The sequence below is a fragment of the Brachionichthys hirsutus genome, chromosome 11 (assembly GCF_040956055.1).
Source record: "Brachionichthys hirsutus isolate HB-005 chromosome 11, CSIRO-AGI_Bhir_v1, whole genome shotgun sequence".
NCBI classification, from domain to species: domain Eukaryota; kingdom Metazoa; phylum Chordata; class Actinopteri; order Lophiiformes; family Brachionichthyidae; genus Brachionichthys; species Brachionichthys hirsutus.
The window spans coordinates 12994504-13008592 of record NC_090907.1 but is presented as its reverse complement, the minus strand read 5'-3'; the positions used below and the strand labels follow the sequence as shown (position 1 = coordinate 13008592).

At 45.4% G+C, this 14089-nt stretch overlaps 1 protein-coding gene across 1 annotated transcript; it reads right to left on the bottom strand.

The window, feature by feature from the left end:
• Nucleotides 1–2897: 2897 nt before the first annotated feature.
• klc3 (kinesin light chain 3) lies at nucleotides 2898–12526 on the bottom strand. The gene is made up of 14 exons (XM_068745642.1): nucleotides 12470–12526; nucleotides 10626–10855; nucleotides 10469–10534; nucleotides 10235–10402; nucleotides 8486–8555; nucleotides 7998–8143; nucleotides 6979–7061; nucleotides 5663–5750; nucleotides 5309–5410; nucleotides 4993–5166; nucleotides 4808–4907; nucleotides 3363–3543; nucleotides 3133–3199; nucleotides 2898–2981 (listed from the first exon to the last, which is right to left on the bottom strand). Exons 2-14 carry the CDS (start codon nucleotides 10845–10847, stop codon nucleotides 2898–2900), a joined length of 1551 nt encoding a protein of 516 aa, XP_068601743.1. The 5' UTR covers nucleotides 10848–10855; nucleotides 12470–12526.
• Nucleotides 12527–14089: the final 1563 nt, after the last annotated feature.

Genomic DNA, 14089 nt, shown 5'->3' with positions numbered 1-14089 from the left:
CAGTGCGACCTATATATGTTTTTTTCTTCTTAATTATGCATTTTTTGGCTGGTGCGACCTACAATCCGGAGCGACGTATAATCCAAAAAATACGGTATATATATATATATATATATATATATAAAAATCCATACATTAAAAAACAAAGAGAAAATAATTATATAAATCCATACATTAAAATTGACTAAGCTATTTCCAAACAGACTACATCTGAACAAGGTCGTTGGTGTTACTTTCATTTATTTCAGGTCACGTTTACAAATAATCTTAACAGAATAAACCGAACAGACATACATTGGCTTTGACTTGACCTTTCTCCCACCTTTTAAAGTAATAAATATTTGATCCACACCTATAGATTCTAGTTTACAACAAACAGATATATAACCTGATGTCAAAGCAAACGTACAATAGATAGTTCTCCACCCAGGAAAAAGAAGAAACGGTTTGATTTTTCAAAGAGTGGAATTAAGAAACATGAATAAGTGGCTGAGATCTAAAAGCAAATCTCAAGTTTATTTACTGGAAAACATTCCTGACTCTTTTCAATGCAGCCTCGTAGGTAGCACGGTTAGCAGGAGCCAGCGTAGCACAGCCAGTTTCTCCTTTGAGCCTCCTTTAAAACAGTTCGTGTGTGTAAATGAGAAGGTCCCAGGGGGGACAGTGAAGCTACAAGGAATAGACGTAAAGAAGGGAGAGGACTTCAGGTACCTCGGGTCAACAGAGCAGAGTGATGGAGAGAATGTGGAAAGGAGGTGAAGAATCGTGTGCAGGCAGGCTGGAACGGGGGGAGGAAAGTATCAGGTGTGCTCTGTGATAGGACGAAGGGACAGGTCTACAAGACAGTGGTGAGGACAGCCATGATGGACGGCTCAGAGACAGTGGTGAGGACAGCCATGATGGACGGCTCAGAGACAGTGGTGAGGACAGCCATGATGGACGGCTTAGAGACAGTGGTGAAGACAGCCATGATGGACGGCTTAGAGACAGTGGTGAGGACAGCCATGATGGACAGCTTAGAGACAGTGTCTCTGAGGAAAAGACAGGAGGCGGAGCTAGAAGTGGAGGAGATGAAGATGCTGAGGTTCTCCTTGGGAGTGTCCAGGTTGGACAGGATTAGAAATGAGACAATAAGAGGGACAGTGAAGGTTAGACGTTTTGGAGACAAGGTCAGAGAGACCAGACCTTGATGGTTTGGACATGTCCAGAGGAGAGACAGGGACTATATCGGTAGAAGGATGCTGAGGATGGAGCTGCCAGGGAACAGGGCTAGAGGACGACCCAGGAGAAGAGACATGGACGTAGTGAGGGAGGACATGAGAGTGGCTGGTGTTGGGGAAGACGATGCAAAGGACAGGACTAGAGGACGACCCAGGAGAAGAGACATGGACGCAGTGAGGGAGGACATGAGAGTGGCTGGTGTTGGGGAGGACGATGCAAAGGACAGGGTGGAGTGGAGAAGGTTGATTTGCTGTGGCGACCCCTCAGGGGACAAGAAGACAGTACAGTAGTACTAGTACTAGTAGTAGTAGTAGTAGTAGACTGTTGTAGAATGATATTCCTGAATATTAGACTGGTGATTTTGCGCTTTGGGGACATCATTAACATAGAAACTGGGAAATTCCTCAAAGTTGTTGGATTAAGTTGGATAAAAACCAATCTGAACACCAGATCAGGATAGGTGTTACCACGGTCCATCATGACCAGGGGTCCCCAAACTACAGCCCGCCTCCACATTTTGCCCCGCCCCCTGAACAATACCAGAGACAAAATGTTTTTTTTGTGGTTTTTTTTGTATTTTCCTTTCCATACAACATGAGTAGCCGGTGGGGGGATCAATAATGGTATGGGGTGCATTTAAGAGGGGTCATTAATTGTTCTTTTGTTTCCTAAAAATAATATTGATAGTGAAGAATATATTAATATTCTGAAGAAAAGCATCCTTCCTTTTGTTTGGGACAATTTTAATGATGATCACATACGACCAGAAAGTTAATGTTCCATGGAGGTTTTTCTGTGACAAACCCGGAAAGGGTTATTAGGTTATTTAATTAATAGTGTTATTATTTATTTCCTGACTTTATTTTCTGTGAAGAAAGGGTTATTTGCTGTCTGGAAAACAATACATATTGAGGCCCCCCTGCCATCGTCACACTTTCCCTGTACAAACTGACCCCGGCTCCCCATCAGAGAAGGAAAACGTTGTGTGGCCCCCACAGGAAAAAGTTTGGGGACCCCTGTTCAAGACGGACGAGGTGACAGAATCCTCACCAATAGAGGACCGTAGCTCCGCCCCTAACCCTTTTTCTCATGGTGTGGAATGATAAAGCTGCAGTCACCCTGTGTGGTTTAGAACGAGCTGGATGAACGGGATGGCTCAACGTCTGCTTTCATAAAGTGCATGTAACATTCATATTTTGGGGGAAACGTTGTGTAAACCATTTTACATCCCGTTACTCCTCAGGTAACATTTTAAGAAGAGAATCCCTTTGTTCCCGTTTAATTACACAAAATTAATTTCTAACCTGCAGCTTACAAAAACAGTCATATAAAAATATCTCTTACAGCATCGAAAACGTGCGTGTTCCATAAATAGCTTCCCTTATTTATTGGGTTAATATTTAACTCCTGGAAATGAATTTGTTTTAAACAGGAAGGAATGACGGTAAGTTCATGTGGCCCAAATCTCTCATCTCTTTTTACAATTGTCGCCAGAATTTAAACGTCATGTTGCCACAATAACTCAGAATACATTTTTAAATGACTGATATTTCACACGCTAGATGTCTAAAACTCATTTCAAAGTTAACTTCAGAGCTAGAGGAAGGGGCCTCACTTTGGTGTAGGACGTCTGACCCAAGCGATCCAGAGAGCCAGTGTGAGCTGGTCTCTGGACGCTAGCTGGTTCCACTGAGGGACCCCCGTCGCGTCAGGTTCTGTGTGCTGGAGCTCAGACCCCGAGCCTCCGTCAGACGGCTCGACTGAGCACAGAACAGAAACACGGAGCTCAAGCGTCGCAGCTCAACTAAATGTTGATCATTTGATGAACAAAGTTTCTGATCTCACAATTAATGGAACAAATGCAGAAACGTAAAGACACCGATTCTGTCCGAGGAATAACGGCGTCCTCACCTGAGCGCCGTCCTGCCTCTCTCTGGATCCGACGTTCAACACATTCAGAGAATTCGCCCTCTTCATCCTGAAGACGAGACAGGAAGTCTTTCATCACATTTTGAATCGGAAAACATAAAAAATACTAAAACTACTTTGGCATTATTTAAATTTGCATCATTTGCGTTTAACCTATGAAGATCCACGAGTTCCCTCCCTGAAAATGTACGGTCCCACTATGTTCTTATTACCCAGCATTCCTTGGGGTCGCTTCCTCCATTCCGACTCCCTTCAGCTTGCGAACCAGTTTCTCGCTGCTCCGGCGAATCGACTCTCGGAGTTTGGTGAAGGAGCCGCTGCGTTTCAGGTTACCGAGTCCTTCCTGCTCCGAGCCGCTGAACTCGCCACCTGACCAGGTGGGACGACCTTCACCTGGAAGCACAGGTAGAACGCTAGAGAATTAGAGGACAGAACAAACGCTCCAAAAGTGTGTGTGCAGTAGTCCCTCGTTATGATTCGGTTCATCTTCCTCGCTGCTTGGCGGAGTTTTTTAATGCAATTTTGCATGGTTTTTTTTCTGCACCTGAATGCGCATTGAACGTGTTCTGCGTCCTGATTGGCTAAGGGACTGTACTGTGCCACTGTCAATCAATCTCCTCGTGTCTCCTGTGCAGTACAGAATGCGCTGAACTAGCCAAATTGACATCAGCAATGTGACTCTGAAGTAGAGTACTGTACTGTGTACTGTGTACTGTATACTGTACTGCACAGTGTACAGTATTTGCAAGACCCACAATGCCAACAAAACGATCTGCGCCGACAAAGGCACCTGTGGACGCATCCAAAAGTCAGAGGAAGACGCTAACCATCGCACAAAAGGTTGTACTTCTAAAGGAAGGTAAACGTTACGCGGCTGTAGGGCACCATTACGAAATAAACGAGTCTTCGGTTCGTTACATAAAAAAGGAGGAAGATAACACAAGGACGACAGCAGAAAGGGTTGTAACTGTCTGCAACAAGAACATCGTAAGGACAGAGTCTGCTTTAGCTTTGTGGATCAGTGACTGCAGGAAAAAGAACGTTACGCTGGACCAACATCATCCGCACCTTTAAACCTTTAAAGTGGCACAGCGGAGCGGCGGAGGAACTGTGAAATACGGCGAGTCGCCATTAATAATTTCTTATGTGTTCAACCTCGTAGGTTGATCATTAAAATTAAATTCGTTATTTCTCAAAGCTATCATATTTATTAATAGGAAAACGTTTACTGTACGTACTGTATATTTTTATTTCTCAAATGTTTCGTTCTGAAAACAGGTTTTGATCTTTGGTTTCATTCTATAATACTGAAACAATCTATGAAGATTAATGCCTGCCTGTTAAACGTGTATAAAGTGTGTGGTCTGCTATGGTCTGACCACACACTTCTGCCTCTCTCTGCTAATCCTGTAAAGTGCCTTGAGATTACTTCCTGTTGTGATCTGGCGCTATATAAATAAAGTTGAAATAAATTGAATTAGGAAATGGATCTCCTTTAAACAGATCTCTTCTGGGCGATGTCAGTGAACCAGACTCAGAGGGATCGTCATCACCATCACAACGTCTTTGCCGCTGGGGAGGCAGATCTGTAATAGATCGAGACGATGCATTCCCAACCCAGCGTGTGAACTCTGCTGCTGCTGCAGCTGCTTCCTACCTTCTACAGATCCAAACTCCTTTTCATGAGCCCTGGTCAGGATCTGTTTGTAGAGCGCTTCAGCTTGTCTGTACTTCCCCTGCTTGAGATAGCACGAGGCCTGAAATAGAGCGAGGAAACGGGACGATGACGGCGGAGACGATGCGACGTTCTCCTGCGTGGCACAGCGACGGACTTCCTCTCACCAGGTTGTTCTTGGTCTTGGCCACGTTGGCGTCGTCTGGGCCCAGGTTGCTCTGGTAGATGTGCAGAGCACGCTCGTAGTAGCGCTCCACCTCCTGGTACTTCCCCTGGTTCTGACACAACAGAGCCAGGTTGTTCAGCTGCTTGGCCACGTCCGGGTGATCCGTACCCAGAACCTGAGGAGCATCCGGACACAAAATACAGTATTATTTCAAAGTAAAAGCACAGTAAAAGCAGTGTTCACTCAGGGTTGTGTGAGGGTCAGAAGCAGAAGACGTATCGAGAGACCGAGGTGTGAACTCTGCTCGACTTTCTCACTTTCTCTCTGATCTCCAGCGCTCTTTTACACAGCGGCTCGGCTTCCTTGTATTTTCCTCTTTTCCCACAAAGAACTGCCAAGTTGTTGAGTGTCGCCGCCACCTGTAGGAACACATTAAAACATGAAATACACAATCTCATGTTCAATCTAGACAGACATCGCCATCTGCAACAAAAGGGGAGTAAAATCTTATATTTTTTAAATTCCTAAAATCTCGTAGATTATGAGCAAATCTAAAAGTCAAACTCTTTGTTTGTGTGCACAAACTGGAGCAATAAAGCGGAGTCGGATTCTGAGATCTAAACGTAGATTCCAGACCAAGGCGGTTTATCATTAGAGGGACAATCGCTCACAGCTGGGTGGTCCATCCCGAGCGTCTTCTCCCTGATCTCCAGCGCGTCGTTCAGCAGATTGGCTGCTTCTTTGTATTTGTTCTGGTCTCTGGAAAGAAAAGCATCACGAATCACGAGGAACCGATCATTATCGACGGACTCTGGCTTCACACTCAAGAGCGTTATAGAGTTTAGAACAAAGTTAATGCCATAACTTGTGTTGGATGATATTTGTCTTTCTTTATTATTTTATATTATTTACTTGAATAACTTTGATTATTGATTGATGGAGTGGAGTGTGGTTTTCTTAACATGATCAATTGAAAGGATTTATGTTATAATAACAGCAATAATCTATCCATATATTTTTACAACTAGACAATTGAATATGCAATGTTTGTAACTAAAGTAGTGAACTGATCAAACGGAACAATTCAGCAACATGGCAATAACAATAGCAACACGCTGCAGTCAGGAAATCAATAATCTGCTGGCGGTAACGATTGAAAGTTATTTGAACTTTTTTGTTTTTTCCAGCATGTGCTGACATGTTGATCCGGTTACATATGGATCAGGATCAGCACTGGACAGCTCCATATGTAGCCGGCTACATATGGATCAGGATCAGCACTGGACAGCTCCATATGTAGCCGGCTACATATGGATCAGGATCAGCACTGGACAGCTCCATAGGTAGTCGGCTACATATGGATCAGAATCAGCACTGGACAGCTCCATAGGTAGTCGGCTACGTATGGATCAGGATCAGCACTGGACAGCTCCATAGGTAGCCGGCTACATATGGAGCTGTCCAGTGCTGATCCTGAAAGTGACGTCTTTTCCACGGCATTGACTGGGGGAATGTTCTTTATCTTTCCCACTTTGGTTGGTTTCTTTGGTTTCTGCATGTCCATGACAAGACAAGGTGGTGGCTTTTTGCTTTTGCTTTGAGTTTGTATCGATTATCTTTGTTCCTGCGTGATGATTGCATTTGAATGGAACTTTTCCACATTATTAGATGTGTTAATTTATTCCCATCACAAACTTTGGTTCATACTTATCATTTTTTTTCATTTACAGTATGGCTTTATCTCTAACAAGTTACAACCTTTTAAAAAAGTGATATTTTATTGTAATTACTGTTGCTAAAGAGTTAAATACAAAAATAGTTATTTAACAGCATGTTAAGGAGTAGTTACATTTATTTTATATTAAATTACATTACATTTAGTTACATTTTTTACTCTGTTACAGTTTACATTTGGCCTTTGGAGAAAATGAGTTGGACACCCCTGCTCTAAGGAGTGTTGAATTGCTGCCATGGCAACAAGCCCCACCTGTACACCAGCGCCAGTATATTCAGCATGGTGGCCACATCTGGATGGGTGTGTCCTGATGACTTCTCCAGGTCTTCCAAAGCCTATTGGGGCGATCAGAGAAATTTAAATCCTCAACAATCAGAACCAAAAACTCGATCGTCTTTATCGTGAGCTCCACATCCTCCTGGATCGTATTCTTCAAACGGAGGAGCTTTATTCTCTCATCTGAACCAACGGCTTGAGCAGCGAATGATGCTGTAACGTCGACAACTTGGTGATATTTGGTTATGCACAGTGGAACCTCGGTTCTCCAGTTTAAAATGCCTCGGAAGTCGAACTGTTTTTCCGAGTTCAAGCACACGAGTGCATCCGAGGCGAACCGAACACACGAGGATGAAGGCGGAGCCTAGCCGAGTAGGTCCAGTTTGAGCAGACTTTTAGCTTTGTTCTCTTTAGCTCTTTGTCACGGATCCAAAGAAAGGCAGCAGTAAAACTACTGGAAGAGAAAAGAGGAACGTGGGGAGAACAACTGTTGAACTGAAGAAGAAAATAATCAGCAAATATGAAAATGGCGTCCGTGTCTGGGATCTCGCTGCAGGACGGGACGGAGAAATAAACGATTTAGACTTTTCTTCAAAGAGAAAGAGAAGGAATTCAAACCCAGGAGGAGAGTCACCCAGACATTTCCTGGAGGATCTCTCCCCTTCCTCCCCCCTCCCGACACCGCAGCTGAAACAGGATGTAAATGACACAGATTTGGGTTAAATTTACTTTTATTATGCTTTTGTTTTTCGTATTATTTACAACTTCCTGTTGTTTAGAGACACGTAGTTACACATTAATATACCTACCTGTAGGCATGTAAATGGGCATTAATCCGCGTAGGAACGGATTCACCTAGTTTACATTATTGCAGTATTACGGAACGAATCATGTTGGAGAACCGAGGTTCCGCCGTATAAATAACTCTGACCTGCCTTCCTGTAACGAGGCTTTAGCGTATCGTTCCTGCGTGGGGCCGAGACGGGAACAATCACCTGTTTGCAGAGCGGGACAGCAACCTCGTATCTTCCCTGCGACGCGTACTGGATGACCAGGTTGTGGAGCGTTCGAAGGCGGGCAGGAATCTCGTAGCCGCCATGCTGGGCTGCCGCCGCTGCGCTGCTGCGATGAGGCTGCGCCGCTGAGCAGCAGCAAACACACAAACACACAAACAAACACACAAACAGAAACTTTAGCAGGAAGCAGGTGAAAAGAAATCTAATGTAATGATCGAAGTAAATAAAACAGTCAGATGTTGGACTATGGAAAATATCTCTTGTTAGAATAGCATCAATAATCTGCCTGCTTCTAAAGCGCCGTTCCTTTTACCTCCAGGTCTGACAGGGAGGAGATTCCCAGACGCTTGGCTGAAGTTGTTTTTTCTGACCAAACACTAATCAATCATTTGTTTTGTCAGTGCTAAAAATAACACTCTCTGGAACGTTAAGAGACATTAAAGTGTGTGACGCACGCAGACACTCACTCTGTAACTTCACCTCATCCTCAGTAGGGAAGAGATCATCCAAAGACTCTTTGCTGGAGGATTTGTCGTCCTGAGAAGAGAAACAAACACAAAAACTCACACAATAACTGTGTATTACTGGGTCAGAGAACTCACAAGCACCAAGGCTTCATGGGGATTTGTGGTTTCTATTTTTACAGCACAACAACACGGCAGTATTCCAACGTTCCGTCTGAACGCTCCCATCCACTGAGGGTTAGGGTCACCATTGCCCTGCCCCGACTATGGGAGACCAATCAGAGCAGAAACACGAGTACAGACTGCGATTGAAGCTTTTCAGTCCTCAGCCACCAAAGTAAATATTGAACCGAGTTCCAACCGCACATCCTCAAAATGTCGCGACACAGAAAACGCCTTTTTCAGACAGACTGAACGGATGAAATGTGTTGCTGTTCCCGTCACAGCAACGCATCCCTGTAAAAGATCCGCCACATCGATACTGATCCGCCACATCGATACTGATCAAAGTAGTCGGTGAAAATGAAACGCGTGAGATTCATTTGTTCAATGACTACAGAAGCCGTTTTGACGTCATGGACAACTGACGCGTTCGTGGTAAAAGTCCCATCATTCAGGAATAACAGGAATAACAGGAATATATGGCCTGTATTCTTCTAAATAATCCAGACAGGTAAATAAACAATGAATTTAGCAGCCCAGGGACGACTGGTGTCGCTCTGCAACGGCCCTCGAGCTAGCTAGTAGTGGAGAACAAGAATCTGCACGATGTTAATGCTATAAATGCAACACCACTGCCTCTAGCGAGGAGCTAATGGAGCTCTCATTAGAGAGCGGGCTAGCTAAGGCTGTCAAAGTTCAGCTTACAAATGTTTTGCTCCTCCAATAATACCCAAAGTGTGCTGCAGTTTCAACTCTGACCTGTCAAGCCTGCCCCGTTCAGATCTGAGGCCATCCGCCAAATACATGAGATTAGCACAACTGAAGACGTGCATGTATAATATCTGCATAAAGATTTATTCTTTTAACGGATGCAGTCACGCCTATAACGCTCCCGTGTAGCGCTATAACGCGCCCGTGTAGCGCTATAACGCTCCCGTGTAATGCTATAACGCTCCCGTGTAGCGCTATAACGCTCCCGTGTAGCGCTATAACGCTCCCGTGTAGCGCTATAACGCTCCCGTGTAGCGCTATAACGCTCCCGTGTAACGCTATAACGCTCCCGTGTAACGCTATAACGCTCCCGTGTAGCGCTATAACGCTCCCGTGTAGCGCTATAACGCTCCCGTGTAGCGCTATAAGCCGCTATAACGCTCCCGTGTAGCGCTATAACGCTCCCGTGTAGCGCTATAACGCTCCCGTGTAGTGCTATAACGCTCCCGTGTAACGCTATAACGCTCCCGTGTAACGCTATAACGCTCCCGTGTAGCGCTACAACGCTCCCGTGTAGCGCTATACTTTCTGTTGTGATCTGGGGCTATATAAATAAAGTTGAATTGAATTGAAGTACCGGTACTATGACTTCGTACACTGACTGAGTCACGCATTGATGCTGTGTCGCGTGTAAAACAGTTCAAGGTCATAATTAAACCGAGTTTCTTTGAACTTAAACACGGAGAAGCTGAAACGTCGTCCAGCCGAGTGGTTTCCCCACATTTGACTCCCCTTTACATAAAGTTATGAGAGAAAACGTCCCAAACAAACAACCACAGATACAAATACACACACATATACTTGTGTCTGTCCACAGACCTGATGAGGCTCCTCCTCCTCGTCGTATTTGCGTATGGAGGACATGAACTGCAGGTGTTTGTTCTGCTCATCGAGGGCGACCACCTGCTGCTCGCTGTCCTGCAGCCGCTGCTGCGCTCCGGCCAGCTCATCCCTCAACCACTGGTTCTCCTGACAGAGGCGCCGGACCTGAGGAGGAAGAGGAGGAAGAGGAGATGATCGATGGAAGACATGAAACTTGCTTTTCTTTCTCACCTGAGCACGCAGCTTCTGCTTCTCCCCCTCCAGTGAACTCATGTGAGCCGACAGCGCCATCATCACCTGGGGAGACAAGTGTAGCATGGAGCAAACCAATAATCAGACCCCCCCCCCGGCAGGTTAAAGCCGCAGCAGAGCGACGTGCTCGGGGTACCTGTGCTTCGCTCAGGCCCAGCTCGATGCTCTCCAGCGACTGGAGGATGATTCCACGCTTCTGCTGCTCCACGCTGCCGGGCTCAGACCCCGCCGGGCCCCCCGCCGGGCCCCCCGCCGCCTCCTGCAGGTTCTCCAGCAGGCTGCGGTTCTCCTCTCTCAGCGCCTCCAGCCCTGCGATCACCTGCTGCGTGTTTCCCAGAATCTCCTCGGCTGACAACATCGCTCCGACTCCGAGGTGGGAACGAAACGGGTCATGTTTCAACTCACTGTACTGTAATGCATGCTACTGTGTGACTGTACTTGTACTGAAATACATGCTACTGTGTGACTGTACTTGTACCGTAATGCATGCTGCTGTGTGACTGTACTTGTACCGTAATGCATGCTACTGTGTGACTGTACTTGTACTGAAATACATGCTACTGTGTGACTGTACTTGTACTGAAATACATGCTACTGTGTGACTGTACTTGTACTGTAATACATGCTACTGTTTGACTGTACTTGTACTGAAATACATGCTACTGTGTGACTGTACTTGTACTGAAATACATGCTACTGTGTGACTGTACTTGTACTGAAATACATGCTACTGTGCGACTGTACTTGTACTGTAATACATGCTACTGTTTGACTGTACTTGTACTGAAATACATGCTACTGTGTGACTGTACTTGTACTGAAATACATGCTACTGTGCGACTGTACTTGTACTGTAATACATGCTACTGTTTGACTGTACTTGTACTGAAATACATGCTACCGTGTGACTGTACTTGTACTGAAATACATGCTATTGTTTGACTGTACTTGTACTGTAATACATGCTATTGCTTGACTGTACTTGTACTGTAATACATGCTATTGTTTGACTGTACTTGTACTCTAACATTCTATCTAAAAAATATATTCATCATCATCATCATCATCATGGGTCCCGAAACAAAAAGACAAGAACAATCGAGAACATGGCTGGATGCGGACCGATCAGAACGATCAACCTGGATTGAAGGCAATAACTGATCGATCGCCTGCTTCTCAGGCTGATTGATTGATCACCTGCTTCTCAGGCTGATTGATTGATCACCTGCTTCTCAGGCTGATTGATTGATCACCTGCTTCACAGGCTGATTGATTGATCACCTGCTTCTCAGGCTGATTGATTGATCACCTGCTTCTCAGGCTGATTGATTGATCACCTGCTTCACAGGCTGATTGATTGATCACCTGCTTCTCAGGCTGATTGATCACCTGCTTCACAGGCTGATCGATCACCTGCTTCACAGGCTGATTCCCCCATTAAAAATCACAGAGCTTCTTATAAATGTAGACAGAAAGACGGTCGAAGCCATAAATCCTGCAGAGCCACCGGAATTCAACCAATCGAGAGACAATAAAGAAATGATGAAGAAGACTGTCATCATCTTCACTGATCAAACACGAGAAGTGTGTTTGTAGACGTAAATAAAAAGGGAACTGCGTGCACGCATGAAGGCCATCACAACCTAGTCCAAAGGTAATCAATCAAAACACGCACGAGCGACCATGGAATGAATGGAACGACACAAAAACACCATCGATCTGTGTTTCAGGCTTTCTCTTTGTTTACTTTGTTGACTGTGGGCGGGGCCTAAGGCCTGCGGACACTTCAGGAACGGTTGGTTTTCACGCCACTTTGAGCCTAATGCTAACCCGTCGTTAGATTTAACGCCGACTTGGGACACGGTAGGAGACAGCTCCGCTCCTCGGCCGGTGAAGCCCGCACACGGTCGGTAGCGGTCGGTAACCCGGAGGACTCGACGCAGACGCAGACGCAGACGCAGCAGCTTATTTCTAGCCTACCTGCTAACTCCCGCTGCGGCGGCGCGCTTTGCTCCTTTCCCCACTCGATGGAATAATTTCATGAGAACGCGGAACTGATCAGACAGAGTGGAACATTCCCACGAACAGAGTCTGCGAGTATCCGGAGTGTCGGCCAGGTGAGAAGGTAACAATTACAGCTTTAGATGAGACACCTGCTGCCATCGTAGCCACTAGCATCAAGCTAGCATCCGTAGCACATTCCTCTTCCGGTTCACGCGTTCAACGTAAAGGTCGTACACGCACGTGATGTTTCATTTTAAAAAGTAAACATTAAAAAAAGGTGAAAGGAATTGTTCTTCTTAACCCTTTAAAGCCTGAACCATGAAATAATTGCCAGAAAAATCAAATTCTGGGAATCTTCTGACAAATGTGTCAACAAGTGAAATAAACAAAAATAAATGTGTGTGTGTGTGTGTGTGTGTGTGTGCATTCATTAATTTGTATAGTTTTTGCTAAATCCAGAATTTTATCACATGGAAAATGCAGACACATGTGGCTGATTGTATACATCAGGGTGGGGGGGGTATCAAAGTTATAATTTAGAAGTTTGAGTGTATCAAATATAATACACTCGACTTTAAAGGGTTAAATAATATTTTATATATATTTTAGTTAGTCCTCGGTTCTTTTATCTCGTTTGAGAGGTCAATAATGAGTGAGGATTATAAAACAAAATACTGCGCTGGACTTCCCAACACACACAGAAGCGTTAGAGTCCTGGATGTTCTCCTCCTGGATGTTCTCCTCCTGGATGTTCTCCTCCTGGACGTTCTCCTCCTGGATGTTCTCCTCCTGGATGTTCTCCTCCTGGATGTTCTCCTCCTGGACGTTCTCCTCCTGGATGTTCTCCTCCTGGATGTTCTCCTCCTGGATGTTCTCCTCCTGGACGTTCTCCTCCTGGATGTTCTCCTCCTGGATGTTCTCCTCCTGGGATGGGCTAACTCTCCACCTGACTTCCTGCCGTGCATCAGTTAGATATGTGTCCTGTTTTACATGCAATATCAATGATTAATGCAAAGTGTATAGACATAAAACAGCTAAAAGTGTTATGCGTCCTGTGTATTTGGCATCGTTTGATGCTTCATCATAGAAAACATCAATCACCCAGACCCATGAAGCGGGTTTTCTATAATCCTCCTCACAAACAGACAACCGCCTTGGTGAAGAAGAAGGGATGGCTGGAGCAGAGAGAGAAAGAGAGACACTGAAGTTTCATGCTTTCCATTCGGTGGCTATTCCTGGAAGGTTTGCCTTCCTGTAGGTGGCGCTATCTTCCATTTAGTCAAGCAGCAGAGTTAACACAGAGGTCAGGGCTGTTACCATGCCTGCATTTCATGCACTTAAAGCATGTTAGGATAGGTTCCCCAGGACACGTGTGTGTGTGCGTGTGCGTGCATGTGTGTGTGTGTGCGTGTGTGTGTGTGTGTGTGCGTGGGTGTGTGTGTGCGTGTGCGTGCGTGTGTGTGTGTGTGTGTGTGTGCGTGTGTGTGTGTGTGTGCGTGTGTGTGTGTGGGTGTGTGTGTGCGTGTGCGTGCGTGTGTGTGTGTGTGTGACAGTTATATGGGCAGGTTGATGGAGAGCTCAGCTGTCAGGTAGGCA

Bases quoted from the DNA above. Each gene is read 5' to 3' on its own strand.
- klc3 (XM_068745642.1), bottom strand. From the start codon at position 10,847: ATGTTGTCAGCCGAGGAGATTCTGGGAAACACGCAGCAGGTGATCGCA. The intron at 7,062-7,997 runs GTGATTGTTCCC...TCGCCCCAATAG, and splicing joins CTGTCCCGCTCTGCAAACAG to GCTTTGGAAGACCTGGAGAA. The intron at 3,200-3,362 runs GTAATAAGAACA...TCTCGTCTTCAG, and splicing joins GCGACCCCAAGGAATGCTGG to GATGAAGAGGGCGAATTCTC.